This window comes from Pectinophora gossypiella, chromosome 7 (assembly GCF_024362695.1).
Source record: "Pectinophora gossypiella chromosome 7, ilPecGoss1.1, whole genome shotgun sequence".
Classification (NCBI taxonomy): domain Eukaryota; kingdom Metazoa; phylum Arthropoda; class Insecta; order Lepidoptera; family Gelechiidae; genus Pectinophora; species Pectinophora gossypiella.
This window is the reverse complement of record NC_065410.1, coordinates 10462354-10485279: the sequence shown is the minus strand read 5'-3', so window position 1 is coordinate 10485279 and position 22926 is coordinate 10462354. Positions and strand designations below refer to the sequence as shown.

General features: G+C 37.4%; 1 protein-coding gene across 5 annotated transcripts in view; it reads right to left on the bottom strand.

Annotated features, from left to right (window-relative positions):
- The window catches only part of LOC126368009 (dachshund homolog 2), a 159727-nt gene that overhangs the window by 53290 nt on the left and 83511 nt on the right, over window positions 1-22926 (bottom strand). For all 5 annotated transcript variants that reach the window (XM_050011846.1, XM_050011847.1, XM_050011849.1 and 2 more), the window contains 3 exons: window positions 19188-19247; window positions 4441-4511; window positions 3868-4134 (listed from right to left, as the gene is read on the bottom strand). In XM_050011846.1, coding sequence (XP_049867803.1) covers window positions 3868-4134; window positions 4441-4511; window positions 19188-19247 — 398 coding nt within the window. The remainder of the gene's footprint in view (window positions 1-3867; window positions 4135-4440; window positions 4512-19187; window positions 19248-22926) is intronic.

The window sequence follows — 22926 nt, the reverse complement described above, 5'->3', positions numbered from 1 at the left end:
CATAAGAAGCCCTAAAAGGCATATTAAAAGCAAAAGAAGGCACCGACAAACATCGAGTAAGATCGTAGAGCACGGAACCTAATCGCGCTCGGCCACTAGAGATGAGTTTAATGCAGGGTGTTAGTGACATCGTAACGAAAACTTTGAGGGATAATACAGACCATGAATCTGAGGTGACATATTTAAGGGAATTTTCCGTCGCATAACTATGGAACTGAAAATAATTGAAAAAGTCACTACAATTTCATGAATTTTCCGACGGTAATTCCACTTGATATTAACTCAGAATCATCCTCCTCAGGATTCGTCACTATGTCACTAACACCCTGTATAGTACATGTATATCTTATGGAAACAGCTAAACAGGCAATGGTGGCTAATATAAGTTGTCAATATTAAAATATGTCTAATCTAATCTAGCCTACAAGATCCCACTGCTGGGCAAAGGCCTCCCCCTCCTTCCATTTCAAAAAAATGTACAAAAAAAAACACTAAAATATGTACTAAACATAATTCCACACTACTAGTATGTGATCTTACCGGAGGAACTGTTCTCGCTAGTTCATGGCCTTTACACAGCAGTGAATTAGTATAGACTAGATTCGATGAGAACAAGACCTATTATTTGTCATAGTTATCTCCCAAAAATCGTATGCAGTGGCAGACTTTTCTCATCGAATATGCGCCAATCGCAATATTGACGTCACGATTTTAACGTGTTTTGTCTCTAATGGCGGTCGAGCGTATTAATGTTCCTTGCTCTCTGGGTAGGATGTAGAATGCAATGTATGACGCAGGTATGCAGCGATCGCGTGCATGTATCATTCGTATTGCAATTATTGCGTTGAACACCGATATCGCGTGGTGATCGCGAAGCTCTGATGGAGGATGGCGGCCTTATTCAAATATTGCTATCGTACGTAATTGAACCTTGTATTTTGTTTCAACGAGCGGATTGGCAGGTATCTAAAAATTCTGACACATGCCTTGATAAGGGATAGCTGAAGGGAATTTAATTTCCCTATATTGCATAGTTCGTTTTGAAGTACATTTAGTATTTATAACATATACAGTAAATATTAGTGCTATTAGAATCCGAAATCAACCTTTTTTGTCTTTATATTTTATTCTATAAGTATGAGCGTATGCAAAAGCAGTACATTAAAAAAATATATATGTTAAGTACTTATTTATCCCACGATCAACTTTTAAGACATGCCTGAGATGATAATTGTGACTGAATATGATCATATACCATATAAAATGTTTTTACTAGAAAATCTTAATGTGTTTATAAAATAATAATGATGAAACCCTGAATAAGGACGCGTTGAAGCCATTGGACACCGAATGGGCTGTCTCTAACCGATTTATATGCCCGCTGTACTATGCAGTACCTACTTATGTTTCTGTTGCACTAAAAACATACCCATAATTCACTTTATTTTTAATTACTTCTCCACTTATAAAAGCTTACAAAATTATGCCCAAAATCACGAACCGTAGAGGTAACAACAAATTGAGATGTACGGCAACAGGCGTTTAAAATGAAAGTGTAGGTACATTATGACTTTATTGTTTCACAAATTGACGAGTTAATTACAGTAATGTAAGTGTTATGTCAGTAACGGACCGCACGCATAAAAAATGAATGTTTCGATTGGCGTCTCTCACGGTCCAAAATAATCTATCGATACATTTAATTTAACTGACAAGATAGTGAGCGCTCATCAAATAATGAAGACAACATCGTTTCGTCATTGTCGATGCGCACGATAGCACTCTCAAGTTGTCACAACACCATCTCCCTAATAAGGCCAATTAACAGAAACCCCCCAAATTACCACGACACATCTTAAACTCTATGCTCCACCAAATAAAGTGTATAATCGTACTAAAGCTGAGAAAGTGTATAAAGACGTTATGGTTCTAAAAAGCGATCAGGTCCAAAATCAAACGCTTGATTGAAAGAAAGAGGTAATTTTAAATGGACAAAGATCAAAGTTGAATGACACATCGTTTCGAAAAAGCATTTTGATAATGAGGCTGCGGTGATCGTGAGGAGCGTGGCTCACGTATCGATGGAATTAATCGTTAAATAAATATACGACTGATTTCTCAACGAGCCGACTTTGTTACTAAACCTATTTTGGACTAAAACGAAACTGTTGTTTTATCGGGTCCGTCGTCAAATCCATTGTTTGCACAAAATTTCCCGAGGCTCATCCCGTAAAATCGTGGCAAAGTGAGCATTTTCTATAATCGTTGGCAGCTATCCGTTCCCACGCTCTGCGAGCATTTTGTGTGTAACCTGCAATAACTACAATACACAATCCTTATTGTTTCACTTAATTTAGCTATTGTACGCTCCGAGTATTTACATTTGTCGATCAACTGTTTTGATTTGCGCCGTCGCCTCGACGGGTGAACCTTCTACCGATTTCCTATTCATTTAACAAATTGGTTCAAGGAAGCCAGCTATTTAATACCACACTACCGTCTCTCAGTTTGCAAAAATCTGTGATCAGTAGAGACCCCTGTCACTAAGTATTCATTTTATTTACTCAATATATAGATCAATACATAGGTACTAGTAAAATAGCTATAATTGCATTTGTGAGTTAGTGATGTCGGCCTAATAACTAGTTTACGGTTGATTGATGATCCTAACGGAGATAGTACTAAATTGATTAAAATATTTAGTACAGCAATAGATTCAATAAACAAAAAGCTGGTAGATAGATCGAAAACGTGCATCGTCGAGGAACAGTCACATCATCCATCATGGGGCTTTATTACTCTTAATAGCCGAGATTTGCGTCGGTGACAAATGTTACAGGACTTTCTCCATCGTTAGCTATAACCATCAACTATACAATCTAGTGAAGAAATAATAACCAGTAGATTCATGTTTCACTAAACCACTGGACTTTAAAAGGTTTTACACATGAGGTCAAAAAGAGCAAGTTTAATCTCACGTGTTATATTGAATTGGGTCCTTTTAAGTGCTATTCATACATCATTGGGAGCGATCGCGGAGGATACTTGTAATAAGATTTTATTATATCGGACCATTACAAGTAAACGTGCGGTGTCTAGGGATCAAGATGGGAAAACGTATGGGAACGCAGGCGCATGATCATTCGCTAATCGACCGCCAGGATGCGAGAAACACGCAGAATCTCTGTCCCTCACCGCGGCGGGTGCGTTGCATTTAACCACGGAAGTGTATACCTGCATATTTCAGGTTTTATGCCGATTGTGTCGGGCCAGGGTTTATCGCTTACATGTTTGGTTATAAAATAATAATTAACGTCGCCTTACAATGTATGGCCGAGTAGTCATTTTACACTTATTACTATAAGCGTTTCCAGTTTCTAAAATAAAAGGACGGTGGTTTTATGGCTGATAATTTCCGAACTATGAATGCTGAAGGTTGGAGCTATTACTGGGTAATTTCGCCGAGGCGTACACGCGGGGATATTGAGCGGGTGATACCACTGGCTGTGTTAATGTAACACGGACACTTTCTTGTCATGCCTGCCCGTGATTACATCGGGAAGAGGACTTATTAATATCGACACATGAGATTATAGCGAACCGGGTCTCATATCGTGGTACAATCATTTTAGATTAGTTTTGCAGTTCAGAATTGAAGTGTTTTGAATGTAATAGCTTTAGTTGCTTGTTAACTGTATGACCCATGGATGCATTAACCGGTAAAAGGAGAAAGGAACTACCTAACTATATTAAAAGGTCGTTTGCACAGCCATCGCGTAAACCTTTCCTCTTGAAGATTCGAAGATCGTAAGGAGAGGAAACACATATCTTTGGTGTTAATTTTAGGTATGTAAAAGCGATACTAACCGTCGTCCTCATCTTTGACATTATGGTCTTCTTGATCAGATAGCGGCGCGTCACTCTCGTCTGAGTGTGACCGAGGGGACGCTGCTGCGGTAGCCTGCGAGGGCATCCGCGGGGGCTGCGGGGTGCGGCGGGAGGCGGCCGAGGAGCGGCCGCTGGCGGAGCCTTCTCCCCGCTCCCCCCGCTCGCGGTCCCCTCGCTCGGGTCGGTCGCGATCCCCTGACCCCGACTTCGACAGGTTCAGGACAGGACTGTGGCCTGGTGAGGAACCTGGTGAACAACGTTAAATGGATATCAAGTAGCCATACCTATTCAATCATTCTCGTTTTAATCTACGTAACTAGAAATCAGTATTAAACATAAACAGCATTATAATGCGTCCCACTGTTCATTCGGCCAAGGCCTCTCCCCGATCAACCGGAGTTATGGAATATATTCTAGCAAGCTGCTCTAATGCGGATTAGTTGACTATGCCAGTAGATGAACACTTGAATGTATTCAGTAAACACATACATAAACTCACGCCTATTTCCCGCCGGGGTAGGGAGATACTGTGGAAACACAATAAACTCTTACCATTATGTGAACCTTCACGAGCCTTGTCCATTGCCATGACCCGCTCCATGTCCCCTCTTTCATCACGCAACCTGCAACAACGAATGAAGCCAATTAACATAATAAATCAAATACAATAATATACAAAGAATATCACAATAACTGTACCACCGTTTCCAATTTGAACTAGGAATAAAAAACAAACGGATTCACATGTCAATATCTCGTTAGGAACATCAAAAATCAACTGCTTCAATCGGTCACGGTACCCTACTACGCGAACAAAGCTACTGACAAACAGTTTTATCATTTGAAACCATAAAGCATGCGTCCCACTGAGTTCCATAGCTACCACAAAGGAGAAGTATAATATTGTAGAACCCCGCTGCGATTCTTTGTCAGTGGATGAAGACGGTGCATGTAATCATTTTGTATGCCGATCTCGCGTACCGCTACCCTAATTCCGTAGGTCCTTTTTGATTGTGAGTTATTGGACTTTTGATGCTTCCGTTTCAATTCGTTCTTTATTAATATTTACTTATTAACTTTTGTGATCGAAATCATTATTGAGTCTACTTTTGTGTTCCATTCATCATTCTTTAACTTAGTTTAATAACGGCCTCCGTGGTCCAGTGGTTGAGCGTTGGGCTCACGATCCGGAGGTCCCGGGTTCGAATCCCGGTTGGGCATAACACAAAAACCACTTTGTGATCCCTAGTTTGGTTAGGACATTACAGGCTAATCAGCTGATTGGCCAAAAAGTAAGATGATCTGTGTTTCGTATGGCACGTTAAGCCGTTGGTCCCGGTTACTACTTACTGATGTAAGTAAGTAGTCGTTACATGAGCCACGTCAGGGGCCTTTGGCGGCTCAATAATAACCTTGACACCAGGGTTGATGAGGTTGGTAATTCATCTCACAACCCACACGATAGAAGACTTAGTTTAATCCTTGCAATTCTTATTTTTAATCATGGCATGTTGTACATTTCATGCTACGTTTCACCAGTCCGTACGCAGCACTACTATATGCAATATTAAATCACAATTTAAGGAATACGAGTGTAATAAATAATTAATAACATAAGCTGAAAACATGGCGAACGGATATTTTGGAGCGGTTTTTTACATCAAGAGAATAAGTATAGACATTGAAAAATGAGTGCCCCGATGTTGCCTCGTCGGAAACCAATTTCACTTATTTCAAAAGGGGGTAATGCTACAATTTTTGCTCAGTAATGCCTTTTGAGCATTTGAATATAAATGACGTTTGAAAGTGAAATGTAACATACATAATAAGTGGCTGTTTTAAGCCTTCGCGGAACCCTTTTGCGGTTACAGAGTAATGATATTATATTTTCAGTCCGTCTTCGTAGTTAAATCATAGTTTGTTGTAGTTGAGTAACGATTGGTAGTGTGTTTATTTAAATGGTTGTGTATCTGTGGTCATTAAAATGTACAAAACACGACAAAAACATTTGAACATCAACACTTGTTAATGTTCTTCATTTCTACATATTAGTACATCGGTATGTCCTTGGTAGAAGTAAGCTTATTTCTTATAGCTGAAAAACAATGACAAAAACTAAATTAGATAGGCCTCCTGTGTTGCCTGTTCTTGGTCGGTTCACAGAACTACACGTAGGACGTGTGAGGAAGTGAATCGAATTGGGGACGGCTTATCTTTTATTGTATTTATATTGTTTTTTTACTAACGATTTATGGAAACATTTTTTTTTTATAGGCGTAATATTCTATAAGTCACTACTCACTACTTATTATTCTATTCTGTCGCTAAACGTTTATTTTGCAGTAAAATGCCACCTAAATCCCATTTCTTCCGTGACGTTTTAAGACAACACCTGCGGTCTCTGTAGCTAAGCTACTCTGTGTAGTACGGAACCCTCGAAACGTAGTCGTTCGGTACTTTACTGACGAGTCACGGAGCTGCGTTTGAATTTAATATATTTTTCATTTCCGCCACCATTAATATGTTAATCATACTTTATACATTTTTAATACTTTGATCTTTAAAATTTACGTTCATGAAGCTTTTTTGACTTCAAAGATTATAAGGGAGAAGTATAAAAAAATACATTTTAATTATAATAAGTAAATAATACAAATGATATATTGTTATATACTGTTAAATTATTAATAAATACGTAATTAAATTTTATTCTTTATAAGCGAACATCATTAATTTGAGGATGTTCTATAATACTTAGGCTACTTTTCAATGTCGTATCTACACCGTGATGAATACGGGCTGGTACTTATCCTGCATACTGCAAAATCCTTATTAAATACACAAATAACATACCTACACTATAAACACAACTAAATTGTTCCCAGGCTTCTTATAAAAACCAATAAGAATATCGTAAACGAGAAGGCTTTATACCTCCTTGACGTAAGTTTACGTCTGTTTGGATCAAATATCACCCTTTATTATATTTCATTGGTTTTTTTTTCTGAAGGAACGCATTGAACATTTGAATCATCACTTGATCGGTTGGATGATAACGCCACAATCAATAGTTATAATAATAAATTATTTATCCACTTCCTCTGTTTTATTTTATCTCTGTAAATGTGTTGGTTTGATTGATGATGTTTGTGTAAGCAATCTTAATAGGAGATATCTTCTTTGTGTTAATAAGTAATTTATTTCAAAAATACTTTTTAAAAGTTTGGTAAGCTTTCATAATCTAGCTCATTATGAATTAGTTTTAATTATAATAGAGCTTTCTGTTAGACCAACGTGATAGGTGGTGAGCCGTATCGCCGTCTATAATGGCTCGGTGAGGTTTGGGTACTTAGTTCATCTTACGATATGTTGTGTGTTATAAGTATAGAATAAAAAGTATTTATTTATCAATAAGCTGAGTCCTTGAGGGTGGGTAGAGTCATAAGTTGTCTGAGGTCAAGTTAGCAGACCGTGATCCGTTGGTCAACTTTTGCGATGACTGAATAAATAAATAAAAACAAAAATGAATATAATTAAAATCACCGAAAACATCTCATGATGTTTTCGGTGATTTAAAACCCATATTCCCGAGAAATGCATTTTCTGGCTGGCTTTCCTTTCGCGGTTTAGAAGGTCAGACAGGCAGTGGCTTCTGTAAAAAACCGGACCTGTCAAGTCTTTCAGGTTAGGAAAGTGGACCCTGTGAAAAACGGGATAATGCTAGGGAGATGATAATAATGAATATAATTTAAATAAAAAACAGTAGACCGCATGAGAGCCCTTTGCGCTCGTCATAATGTCCGGCTTGGATAACGTTATAAAAATAATGTAAAAGAAAGCTATTGATTTGATTATAACTTACATAAGCTCCATGAATGGCCTGGCACAAAAAAAAATACAGTTAGAAAATACTATTCCATCATGACTGTGTCGTAAATGTCGACTACGGGATTGCGTATTTTCTAACATGATGGACATAATAGAAGGAAAAATTATTTTGTACACTTCATATAAGTAGGTGCCAAAAGTAATTTTACTCGTAAGTTCTAATTGCGATATGTGGCAATGCAAGAAATAGGCATACATAAGTTAATTGCAAATATTTGTGTTATTTTTTTCAGTAAATAATAATGTCGATATCAAATATTTTGGAGTTGAAAAACATAATTTGATGCAGACAAATTAACGGCCACCCCTACAGTGTCAGTTCCAGCCATCATCAGTCTAGAAGCGAAATAATATTATTCATTCACTTGTCAGAACGAAAATTGGCGACGAATCACTGCGGAGGCGAGTGAAAATGGAGAAAATAAAAACAAATTTCCCAGTCATGACGTGAAAATCAGTTCCTCCAACGAAGAGGGAGACTTTATTTTCCCCGTAAGTAATGTAGCTAGCTATTGCAACAGACACTGGGTACTACCAATTATTTGAAATACGAATCGAGAATAATTTTCGAATATAATTGAGTGTTAGTTTAAACATGAAACTGTAACGATATTCGCATTATGAGGGTTAACTGAGTTAGCTAACGTTAACTAACACCATTACAGAATGGCCAGTGGCCTAAACAGATATTCCGGGGGCACGAGCGCGGACAATGCATTGCAATATACGCAGAGCTGATGTCCGCTGATTAGTTAATACCGGCGAGCCTACCGCCGAGCCATCGGCCGAACGAACCGTTCTTGTATGCATAATCTGATTACCGTAAGTACTAAACAAAGCTTTCAGTACTGCTGTCATTTACATAACCATCCCGAAACTGTCTCGATCGAAGCCTTTCAAATGCGCAATCCATTTAACAACAAACACAATTAATACAACAAACTAATTCCCGTATTTGCATCCCTAAGAATCGATTAAGAAAATCAAATCCCTTCGGAGCGTCACTGCGTAAAACATTTGCTTGACACCCAAATCAAAAATCGTTTTAGCTCACCCTCGGAGGGGAGGTTGGGAAGCGTCGACGCCTCAACATTTATTATTTCAGACATATCACTCACATGCAAAACAAACTCCGTCCGATCCATCAAAAAGTTTCCTCCGGCCCCCGCCCCTCGCGACACAAATCGAGTGTGTAAGTATCGCGGTTTGAGGAACCCGAGATCACTGGCTTCCAAACCTATTTGAATTATATCTGTTTGTCGCGAGATTCTGAGTGAAGCAGGTAGTTAAATTGTATGTTCTACGTAGCTACGTAGAGTAATACAAAGATTAATATAGAACCTAGGACGAATAAACTTTATTTGAATGAAAAATTGCTCGAGAATTATATTTGAAGTTCAAATAAAGGTAGAAGTAAAAGAAAATATAATCGCAAAAGAATAAATAAGCTTGCTCATCCAAAAGAAATGAGCATTGAACCCCCCAAACAGTCAACAAAGCTTCGAAGAAAATCGAGCGAAAAAAGGCTAAAAACACCTTAGGGGTTTACTAATCGAATAAAAAATATCAGCGGCCGATGCCAATGTGTGGGGGAAGAACGGAATAAATTATAAAGAAAATACAAGTAGCAAAGGGGCTGTTGTTATGAGTAAAAAGTTCCAAACATATGCAGATAACGCAGTGTTTTGCCTTTGAAATGATGTACAGGCAATATTGCCGGGTAATAAAGCGAAATATCATCATAGGTATAGAATATCGCATAGTTCGATACGAAATGACTTGAAGAATTTGCATTATTGTATTTTTGTGTAGATTGTTTGATAAATCACTGTTAAACGGCACGTATAATGGAGAATGAAGACAAGCAAATCCACAAGGATTTTCAACCTCAACGAATCGCAAACATAAGTCACGGAATCCACTTTGCTAACACGAAAGGTTGTTAACCAGATTAGTGGTTATCAAATCCGCGGTTGCGGCCGTGCAAAAAAGAGAGCCGAATTAAAAGGAAAACATTATCTGACTTGTTTTTAAATCTGATGAAAGCCGAAACAATACAGTCAATGTACAAGACAAAGTAGAAACACTTAGGGTGGAAGGAAGATGCGGAACGGAAACAAGGAATAATAGGAAAGAAGTAACATGATGACTTGTCGGAGGCCGCACCCTTCGCATAAACGTCACGATGTCATTTGTAAAAATTGCGGCCTTCCAACTTCGCCAATTTTGGCACAGGGAATCGTTGGAGTCGAAAAGAAAATTGTCTTCATGGAATTGCTGTTTTAGATAGAACTAAAAAGTAATTGTATTTAGCATCATATAAAGACTCTCCAAGAAGGTAGCGTAAATATTGAAATATTTATTCTTTTTCTGTTATATTTCTTTTTAAGTCAATTTAATTTAAATTGAAATAAGCAAAGTTGGAATCGACCTACTCTACAAGTTTCGTGTTCTGTGGCTTTGGCGGAAACGTCTAACCAAAGTAACCAAATTCGAGGGCGACAAAAAGAAAGTGGAACCTCCGCAGGGGAAACCAGAGACAGTTATTTAAATTTGAATAATATAATATGAAAAAAATTACATCACTTAATACCGTAATAAAAGTGCACTAAGCGACCGGAGCATTACGCTGCCAAATGCAAGAAGGGACATGCAAATTTAGCTTATGAAACGTGAAATGAAATATAAAATGTGTTTGGAGGAAAATAAAATATGTCTTTCGAAGCTTTGGAGCTCATTACGTTATTAGAAGTACGTGAGGGGATTTAAGTTGTCGTCCTGAAGCTGCCAAGATGAACGATTCTCGAACACGGCGTTAGACTTAGCGCGGTTTGTGAATATGTAATCACCTTCTATTTTATGAGTTCCATATTCATGTGGATCATAATATCAGAACAGAATATTTGGATTGTCAAAACTCTTTGCGAGCGAGAAAACAATTCTGAAATTCATTTTCGGACAGATAACAACACGAGTGAAAAATGTGTGGATGAAAACAAAAATCTAACAAAATAACGAGGTATTTGTTGGCAGCAGATTACAGTAGCGTAACGAGATTCCGATCGGGTCCGCGATGTTATTAGGATTGAAGCTCCGCGCGTCGCTGTCTCCGGCACAATGTTGGATAATTATGCAAAATTGCTTCTACGATTCGGAGTCCCCAACTTTTTAGGGGCATTACCATTATCTGTAATGGGAGTGCGTTTTGATAATGCTGAATTTCAGTGTACGATTATTAGGGGAATGCGAGTTGAATTGCCCCATTATATTTGTCTGTTTTTTGTCGTTTAGATTTTATTACATCCTTCTATTAGGCAAGAATTTGAATGTTTAAAAAGTGTTGTAATATCGTAATATTGTGCGATTTAGAGACCGCCTTTTGCATAAGTACGGCTTCGGTGCGCATGCAATGCATAAGGACCGACCACATAAAATTCACATCCATCGGCACACTTCCAATTCAATTCCTCGGATAATATGTCATGACAATCCCTTCCTGATCTTGCAGCGGCTGGGTCTAGCTCGTCGATTCGCATAAATTAGCATGAGTAGACGATTGTTGCGGTGTATCGTCTGAAGCGCTGAGTGTGCGCGAGCGCGGATCAGATGTATGGGTAATGATTGTGATCGCAGTGATCGCTCGCGTTGACCACAACATGTTTCGAACGAGACGATAATGGTATATCGACGTACGCCTTATATTTTCTGCGGTGGAGGAATTTTATAGATTTGAACGTGGTTACATAGGTTACCATTATTTACAGCCGCGATCTAAATACAATAACGTGAAGAAATTCCAGTGAGGTTTAAACTCAGACTAAGTAGGTAACCGATACAACACTCTACCGAGTAAGAATTAATACTTAAATAAAGAAAAAAAGCTGTTACATTGGAAGTTCGTGCGGGTTTAATTTTAAAACTTCATTATAAAGTTCTCATCGCGGTACAGACACGAACAAACGTACATCAAGTTGATATAAACGGCTGTCTCTTTACAGATAGTATCGAGAGAGAGACACAATATCTGTGTCGATTTATCTCGAACAGAGTCGGCCGTGTGACGCATCCATCATAGTTTTGTACTCGCCATTGATAAAGCCAACACCTTCCTATTGATAAATCAAAGACTAAGCTTTTAATGAACTAATCCGATCGAATTGTTCAAACACCTTTTACGTATAATAAATAACATTTCAATAGTTAGAGTCAGTCTATAAATAAATTATATTCCCGAACTATCAGTGTTGCAATCTATATTAGTCTCCTCAGTCGTGACTTTTCCATGTGCAGTAAGAACGATATACGATAGCATCTTTGTTATTCTGTCGCTATGTAGACGGTTGAAAACTCTTGCACACAAAGAATTACAAAAAGACTAGGAATGCCGTTAGCTATGGTTCAGTAGAAAATAATTAGGTAACCGCAACACACGTAACAGCTATAATTTATAATTAGCACATAGCTAATGCCAGTGCTGCACAGATAAAAATCAGATAAAATCTTACTTTCGCCGGTTGAAACCGAAGGTTTCCTATGTGGGAGTGTTGCAGGCAGTTTGTCATTAAACCATGGCAATTAAACGACATCTAATTAGGAAGAATTAATATCAAGATAATCAATTAAAACTAACAGGTTCGATAGTGAAACTTAATGACAGTTTGATTGTAGAGATTAGGCTTAAACCAGTTTACACAGGCTGAGCCTGAGGATCACGTCATAATAAAGCTGATCCATACATATAGAACATGTCGAAAATATATATATCGCTAGTTAAAAATGAACAAGCAAACAAATGTGATAATTAACGTAACAAAACAAGCATCTGTTATACACGCGTCACATATCGAACCGGGGAGTTTGGCAGAAAGTAAACAGAAAATATAATTTAGAAGCAATTTGCCGCGGATACGTCCGCAATCAAATTGTCTCGTTAATACACGGTGCTATCAAAACATTTGATTTGTGGCCGGCTAGGGTTGGTTATTTAGCCATTCCCTGGTTGACTCGTCTGATGACCCCTGCTTGGGGTTCAATATTTATTGAAAACAGTTTCAAGCGACTCGAGCTTTTTCTTGTTGAGGTAATTTTCTAGTTTTTATAAAAGTTATGACTGCAATCTGTAAGTGGAAAGCAGTGAATGTTGAAACGTATGGAATTATGAAGGAATCTGACAATAAAAATAAGCAATTTAAAATCGTATTCGCCGACAAATGTTTGCGTGGAGGCAACAGTAACGCGCCCGTGGATTTATGCGCTGCCACAGTCGACTCGCACTCGACGCGGACTCAGCGTGTAAACAGTCGAATACTTTTTATTCGCGTTGTGTAATTCCCCCGGGAACTGGGATTTGCATAACAAAACGGGAAAAGGTCAGGAAGCGAACGGAATGGCAAGTGTCCGGTTTGATGCCCAGTCAGCAATGTCGGGTGACAAAGCGCTCGTTTGCTCGCACCATTCGACTTGAACGACCATTAAGGTCACGTCTTGTTAGTTACTAATTGGAATGTTTATCTATAACAGTTTACCACCTTTAAATTTCTTACTATTTTAAAGTGGAACTTCTACTTTGTGACCTAGTGAAGTTTACAAGGTTAGGCTATAAATGTCGTAATGTTGTTAGTAGGCCGGTTAAAGTTGCTCAAAGTTGAGTTTCCTCCTTCAAGCAGATTTCCTATTTTTATCTAGGTTGCGTTTAGTAACTGACACGTTTGAACGCGCCACGGGATGCTCAAACTCAGGAGATGCATATTCATGGTCGCCCAACGCCACATGCAAATTGTGATTTACACACTGTAATGAATTCTTTTGATCTGCGGATTCACATATTTGATTTACCCCGTCGATCTCGATGTCGGTGCGTACTTGACACGTTCATTTCGTATTCATAGTTTTGTGGATAGCGATATGGATTAACTTTTGTTAAATGTGTAAATTCTGTGAAAAAAATATTGACTGATATAGCAAGTTTATGTTAGTTGTGTCTGATTTTTAGAATATATGGTAATGCGAGCATGAACTCAGGGAGGTCTGATTAGTGTGGTATAGCAATCTTGCTTTTTATTGACAGTTGAAACCTGATACTCAATCGAGATGTAAATGTTCACTAATTTTAATCAAATCAATCATTATCATTATTATCTACACGAGACACCTTTATTTACAAGTCGATCGATTGAAGCAAACATCAGTTGATCAATATTCGAAGACGCGACGGAGAGTACCAAATGGAAAAAAATCAACTAAAAACTTACATAATTACTTTAGCGATTCAACTGCTCGAAAGAAACGCAGAAATGACAAGACGATGACAAATGAGCATCGCTCGGATCCAACACAGTCGGGTGGCGGACCTCATCAAATTATTCCCCACTTAAAAAATCTTCGTAAACAAAAACGGACCAAGGGAAAAAACACTCGAGGGTAAAAAAATAGGTATTGGCAACATTGATTGATGCGTACTAATAGGGCGCGAAGAAATGAGGCCGGAGCATAATTAAAGGAAAAGTGACATCTTCTGTCAGTGACAGTGTGGCCACACTAGAAATAGATCGTCCCGTAGTAAGGAGAGGAAGTGATTAGTGTTGCAAACTTATTAAAAATTATTGAGTGAAGGCGGCTAATTGATTGCTTGTCTCGTCACACTCCGGTAACAATACGTGAGTTTTCATTTAAGTCTATTTTCTCTTTTCTAAATTGAACATTATTAACTAGCCAGCTACTTGGTTAATGCAATAATTAAATATTTAGTTCATTCGGAATATTTATAAATTTCTTTCACTAGAATGTAATGGGCCATACTCTTGTTGCTTTTACTGGAAGTATCTATTACATTACGTAGCGCTATTTTCTTACCTTTTTATATTATGCATTATAAAATATTAAGTGGTAATGATTATAGACATTGCGTATCGATAGTTTCTTGTACTGACTGTGTAGTCATATATACTTATATACGAGTAATTCGTTATAGCTTTAGCTTTACAAATATAAAGCTAAAGCTACACTGCAGTAGCCAATATTACGTGTCGCGTAATCCTTGAAATTTGTGATGGATTCCAGTAGGGTTCTGGAAGTGACAGTGAACGAAGGATGGAATAATGAATGTTCTCTACCACGCCCGGCACGCGACGACGCATAAAATCACATTTGCAATTAGCATAACCAGCTGTTAGGAGGACAGAACCAGGGCGACATACACTTGGAAAAGTGCGTCAACAGAATTATGCTGTAAGCAAACAAAGCGAAGAGTTCGGTATAAGTACATATAGTAGTATTACTATACAATGTTACATCATCACCTGCGCATATGCTTGTAATCCAGGAAATTATAGTAGATTAGATTTTTGCATGTAAATAAGTAATAATACACAGTTTATTAAGCAGGTATTGCTGTTATATTGAAAAATACATTACTTCATAGATAAACAACCAACAAGTGACGTAAGCAACAAGAGGGAGATGACGCAAGTATTTTTCTCAAAAGCATCCCTTATCTGTGTGTACATATCATTAGTAATGCAAAATAATGGGATACGGACACCTCGTGCCGTTTGCCAGCCAATGATTAATGCTGTTCGTCATTAATTCTTATTTTTGATGAGAAATTTGACTTGTGCTGTCAGGCGGCGGATCCAGATTAATATAGGCTGACGCTGCAACTTGCGTTATGACAATGTTCCCGTCCTCCCGCTCGCTCCCACTTCGGTTCCCAACTTTGTATCATTTGGTTTCGAATATCATGCCCCCATTTTATGAAGGAGGTAGTCGATATTAATGTCACTACATTTTATATATCGTGTTGTTTTCGCAATGTATTGCGTATGTAGAGTCCCGGATTGAATTTTATCGCGGAATATGTTCATGTTTCTCCAGGGAACAGTGTCGTAGGTTCCCAAATAGCTATTTCAGATTTAACATCAAAGCTTATGAAATAAATAGTTTAGTTCACCGACAGAACTAACCGAATAGTTGGCCATAAAAGGGCAAAGTACAAAGAGCTACATAAAATTCCGGTACGACCGCATCGGTGACAAACTCGGAAGGTATGCCGGGCCGTGACTGCGCACCCTTTGCGCAACGCCCTTTGCATATTAGTTCACTGAAAATCAAAACTCGTTATTATTAATGAATCCCCGCCATGACAATCTAAATATCTTCCAAACCTCGCTCGGAGTTATGCACTAATCGCCCGGCGCTACTCCCAACTCGCAGCTAATTCTAAAAGCTCGGAAATAAATGTACAGTCACCAGATGCGATCGTCGGAATCATAATTCAAACAGGAAGAAGAAAAATCACTTAAGATTCAAAGCATTCAGCATCTTTATCTAACGGATACAAGAGTTCATTTTATGACCATTAATTTTGCCTTTTCCTTGGTGTTTTATCACAACGGCTGCGAGGCTCTGTCGCGCGTCTCATTAATCAAAAGCATTTGTTTACAACGAAGGGAATTTGATTTGATTAAAATAATTCGCAATATCCTTGATAAATATCACCCTCGGTCTTCGTTTGATCTTCACTGAAATTAATGGTGGAGAATTCAATCACGCAATGTCGACATCCCGATTTTTCGAGTTCGATATTATTTCATCGAACATTGATTTTATGTTATTTTATCTGTCACTATCTTAATATTTATATTTATTAGTTCGTTATTTACAATTCTATTTAATCTCGAATAAAATTATTATGATGATGACTTCAAAAATATTCCAGTCCCCATACTTGCAATTGGAGAATTTTACGTGATGCGGTTTGTTTTTCCCTTAGTTATTGATTAGCGCAGAAGACTCATTTGGTAAAGCCGATCAACCAACCAATCAACGTAAATACTTCACTACTGACCCCGATTCTCTGTAATTTCCACAATTTCCCAAATATCGGAAGCTTTAAAACGCGAAGGGTCAACAAACAAAGCTATCTTCCCGGCAAGGGGCGCGGGATGAATAACGACCGCCGTCACACCGATGTGTGCAGGCCCGCAGACACGGCTTAACCCGCCGGCACCGATTTATCGTAGCTAATTCGAACCGAAATGGAATTAAACCGGACGAATGCATTGATCCCGACGATTTGTTGACTGCTAATTCAGACCGGCTGATTTACTGCCCGGATTGACACTGTGACACGACGTCACTGTGTCAGATAGGTACGTAATGTTCTCGCCTAACTTCACTGTAGGTTAAGAATGATGAAAACGAGACAGAACAGAGCAATGCATTGTACTGATCCCAGTGATTAGTATCCGCTAATATGTGACTGTTTTATTAAACATTCAGGATTGGTATTGAGACGGAAAAGCACGGTTATTCTTGTTGAGCAAACATGTCTTACTTCCAGTATTCTGTTACACTGTTCCAAGTCAAATACGTTTTTGGTAATCCTTAATTTGATTGAAGATATTAACTGAATGTAAATAAAGATTATATCTAAAACATAAAAAAAAATGTTTCTTAAACGTTAAAGCAGACAATTTGATGGAAATCGGAATCATAACTATTGTGTGGTGTTATTGATTGCTAATACAGCTAAGGATTGGCCTAATGCCAACTCGTCTGCTTGATCTAGCGTAAAGCCTCTAACATTTCATGTTCCATCGCAACCGATTGCACCGAGTAAATTCATCGCAAATATAAATTTGGACCCGTTCACGATCATAATTACGAAGGATTAAACAATAAAACCATTGAGCATTCTAAGCAAACATCAATTAAACAATCCGATTCTGCATTAATGAAACATGATCAAGTACCATCAGAGAGCAAAACAAACAGCACAAATTGTATTAAATCGGAGATAATCCTGTCAATTAATTGGAGTTAGCATTGAGAACCGGTTGGCGCATGCGCGGGCCAGGCGAACCAAGATAACGTGGAGGAAGCTGCAAGGACATCAATATGACTTTATACTGGTAACTGTTACATGTGATGGCAATAGGCAACCTGATTAATGATTTCGATTAGTGCACTTGCTAGTCAGCTATCTAAGACCTATTACTTACGGCAGATAAATCTAATGTAGTCAACATGACGCAATTATCAGCTCATGATAGGATTTCTTCGCGTTTTCTGTGTTTCTTCGCCTAGGGGGCCCGTTATAATGCCATACAAAATAGCCGACTATGAGTAAATTTCCGTATTATTGGAAGAAATTTTAGTACTACTTACGCTTTACAATTCGAAATTCAAATGTAATTGTTTTAAAGTTATACGATTATTTAAAATTTCGAAACACGGGTTTTTGTTTTTAATTCTATCCAGTTTTTTGTGATCCAGTGAATTACGAGGTAATTTCTTTGGAGGCTCTAATCCTGCACGCGGGCGGCGGGCCATCGGTTGACAGTGACACATCGGTACATGGGCCGCTGTCTGACTGTAATTCTACCCCACACTCGAATACTCGAACCCACGACCAATTTTGTTAAACAATCTACGGTATTAATTAGGATTTTTGAATTGTTTCACTGGAATATTCGGTGGAAAGTTCATTAAAGACCATAAGCTTTATTAAATTGTTGTAGGATTTCTGATTGCTTTGTGTTGGTTTAATTTACATGTGAATTGCTTGTTTTCTAAAATTAGTTTGATAAAGATGGAAAGGTAGAAACTATTTTTTATAAAGTGCTCGAAAAGAAAAGGTGAAGTAATTTCAAATTGTGATTCATAAATAAGTGGGCTCATGTACCCACGGTCGTCAATCTAAATCCCGATAGAAACATTCAATCGTAGCACTTCAAAACGGAGTCAAAACCGCGAGTATCGTTCAAAGCGACCCACCGATCAATCACCATCCATTAAACAAGAAAAGAAAAGCGCTTTCCCCCAACGATTGGCCCTCGAATCGGCCCAATTTACATGAGAGCCGCTTTTTCCTCGCATCGAGATTAGCCCCTGAATGAGTTTGATGAATTGTTCGCACCCCGCAAGCGCCTGCGCTGCGCCGGCCAGTCATTTGTTAAAAATACACCCGATCCACGGATCTAATTGTCTCCTCTAATTTCACACCCCTGTGATATCTGCGCCTCGCTTAAATTAACCGGCCTTTTTGTTTTGTTTTAAATGAACTCGCTTTGATTTTTATCTACTTTAATTACACAGTTATAACTTCAATTTATTTTAAACAGGATAGGTAAACAATGAAGGTAACTGAAATGATCATTGAAAGATGATTATGAAATAATGAACCAAAAAATCACAAGCAGGCACAATAAAATAAAAAAAGCAGAAGAAGTGAGTCCGGAAATAACGCATCGAAGTGTCAACCAATTACAGATAAATCTAAACCCACTCTCCAAACAATGATCGATTGGATGGTTACCAACCATCTCTCAGCTCACTTTGTTTATCTTCACTACGTTTGGTAGATAAGCTCTAGTAGATTCATAATTCTACTGGTAGGTAAGTGTGCTTACCTTTCTAGATGTTTTACGATGTCTTCGTATGCTGCTCTACAATTCTCCCAAATACCAGATCTGCAGACAAAGAAAAATAAAATAAGAAAAATGAAGAAAGGGGTATAGAATGAGGAAAATTATAATGAAAGTGGAAAAAGTCTGTGATCGTATCCTTTTATTGTAACTTCCAAAGCTCAGTATAGACAAAATCGGCAACAAAATTCTTAGAAAAGTATTTAAGAAGAAAGTTTGTAAATGAAAAAAGGGTTTGAATGTAAAAGGAATAATTATGAGCACTCAATATTAAATGTTCCGTTAGGCTGAGCGAGGGGTCGAAGAAATTAATTATGTTTTAAAAACAATCGCTTATATTTGTATCGTGACAACTCATGCGTGATCGTTGAAATTGTTTCTCGATTACTTTAGCTCTTTGTTTTTCATTAAACTTTCTTTATTCGCTGTCGAGAGAAGCACTTGTAATTCCCATTGTATATTTAACAGACATTTATTCGATTACAATTATAACTGCACAGTTACAATTACAATTGTTCACAGCTGTAAATGTAGAACGCGATTGAATAAATAATTAAACTGTTAATTAAATGCATAATCGCCTACTGATTCTGACTTTACAAATTGTTTAAGTAATATCACACTAGCTGCTTGCATTCCTTTGATATCTTACATACTTACGTATATGTTTGGAATCAGACACTGTTTAAAAAACTGCTGATATTTTTTTTATCAAAATAGAGCTTTAAAGTGTATATTACATTTTACTTAAACGTTACCAACTCTTGTAACAAGAACAGCTATATAATTTTCTGCTGAAAAAAAAACCTAATCTGGTTAATATTTTTTGTATGAAGTATATTCTTTTTTTAAATCTTTATTGTTTTAGAAACTTTTGTAATTGTACATTCCAGTTCCATCGTGACTTAATCTATCCTAACTAGAAGACATAGATATTATATATTGTAACCTGTGCACAATATAGACAAACTGTTAAATAAATAAGTAAGAATAGTAAGATCATTATTAGCCCAATATAACTGTATTGTATATAATCGAACATTGTGGACTTCATATATCGAGTAGCAGTTAGGTTAGGGTGACGACACACTTGTCACATTACCCGCAGTGAGGCAGTGGGTAAGGGTAAGACAGTGGGGTAAGTCAAGTGAGCATTGTGGGTCTTCGGGCGGAAGTGAGGGCCGCTGTTTGTACTTTTCTAACTGGATTACCCCGAGACATTTAACCTGCACCTCTGACCTGCTTACAGGTTTCTTTTTCGACTTGTTAATGCGCTAAGCCGTTTATGGTTTAAAGATTTGTTCAGTTACTCATGTTTTATGTACCTATTTTGTTCAGGGGTTTGAAGGTGTTTAGTTGCTTATGCTGTTAGGTGAAGGTACACCTCTACTTATCACTGGATTTAAGTTTCTATTAACACGAGTCTGGACTGTGGAGCAATCTCGCCTCGCCACTTGAAATTGTCAGAACTCTCTCGGCTGGTAGCCAAGTTGACTGAATTATACCATTTTAATTTATTTTTATTATTTATTTAATAATTCCATCCATCGGCAAAATCCCATCGGTACGGCAATGCAGGATGGTAGAGGCGAGTCACAGAGGCTGTAACCTGGATACTGTCAGAGGGCAACAGTAACTGTCAGTACTATTTAGAGGCGGAGGACAGGAGTCCTAGTACGGCTTTGAAATGGACTACTCTGGGCGCCATACCATTCGCGTCAGTTATAGAGTACTGCGGGGCAGAAGGCAAAAGTGAAGCCACTGCTCTATTTTTCCCTAAAAAGTAGCATGGAGGATGCTTCACCGACAAGAGCGTGGCTCTTAAATTAGTGATGATTTAATAAATAATACTAAATATACAAATTAGCAATACCCCGCAAAACTGTTGAGCAGTTTGTTTGTTTGCCCTCGTGTGGGTTGTAAGACCAATGTTCGACTTCATCAACCCTTGTATTAAGCATTATTTTGTTGCTATGTGGCGTGCTCTAATAATAAATATTTTTTGCTTTCTTTTTCTTTCTTTCTATTAAGCTAAGCTTAATCTTCAAGTTCATCTCTTTCCTTGACAATTTGTTGTTAGAATAAAAAATGACTCTACCACACAAACACAAATAAATATTTTGAATGACTTCATTTATAACTGGATAATTCGGTAGTTTCCTAGGTCAAAGATGAATTATGAAATTCTGATTAATAAATAAAGACAGATGTAAACGTGACAAAAAACATTTTCTTTATTATGAATTTTAATAATGAAAAATGTCGTAATAAGTATGACAATTTATCACGTTTTTCTATGACGTCATAGGTAGCTTTTTCTTACAAATTCCATAGTAAGTTAGTGTTTTGACGTTTATTAAAAAGTAACTGATTTGACTAGTTGGAAACTACCCTATTTTATGTATAATATTCTGTCTACTATTAGGAAGTCTTGATAGGGCCCTATTTCACATCCAACCAACAAAACACGGTGTCAGCTGCATACATTTTGTTGATGGTGCGACTGTGGTTGTGTGTTACACGTACGTTACACATTTAGTGTCTTGTTAGGTAGGTATCTTAGTAGATTTAGTTTTCTCCTCAGTCACTTCTTATGTGAAGCACGATTATCTATTACAATTACTCGCTTTTTTTAGTCCTTATACTCATAAGTATAAGTAGATTACTCATATATGAATTAATAATTTGCTAAAGTTGCAAAATTGTAACACCGAAAATGAATTGTGTACGGCTTCGTGAGTAGAAACCTTAAATATAATTATGTATTATGACGACTAAGGGATATGGTACTTATGATACGTGAAAACTTTACACGTGCCTATGACTACCTTTAAAGAAGTAAGTAGGTATTTCCCAATTCATAGCTACATTTTAATTACCTGTTTCATGTTTGTATTATCTTAAAAGGTTTTTCTATGTAAACAATATGATCTAAGTTATAACTTCAATAATGTTAAACAAGTTTATGAAAACATTTTCCTTTCGAAAGTAAGAAATAGATATATTTCATACACATTATTATAAGTGTTAGATACCATGTTTTTTAAATGGCGTAGATTATTTCTATAGGTATTCATTAAGCTATTTATTGGTTGGTAGTGGGGATGGCAGAGGAAGACCTAGAAGAACGTACATTGACCAAATTAGAGATGTCCTTAGAAAAGGTTCAGTACGATCTACTCTGAACCGGCGTGCGTATAAAGCAAGAGAAGTGTGTCAGGATCGAAGCAAATGAAATTCCATAGTCCTGCTTACCCCGGTGGGAAATAGGCGTGAGTTTATGTATGTAAAGCTATTCATTTTAGATGCCACAAACAGTCATTACCTACTGTTTTTTAAATGGCTTATTGGAATCTAATACCGATTCATTAGGATAATCAACCACCTACCTAACTATGTACCTAGTTAAGAGACTTTTGTTATTATTTCTTTTTATTTTGGTGCAATAAAGTATATTTGTATTTGTATAAACAACCAGTAGCGCCTTACCGTAAAGGTATCCTTTTACGATAAAAATTGATGCTTAGTTTATTTTTCAATCAATAAAACCGAAATAACTTACTTTTTACGACATAAGTTATGACAAATAGTCTTGTCTAGAGCATCGCCACAGATACGTTGTACGACAAACATTCCAGTTCACTTGATGTTAGTGAAGCCGTAACACATTACTACCAATTTCCGGTGTTGTACTAATTATTGAACGTTTTATATAGCTTAACAG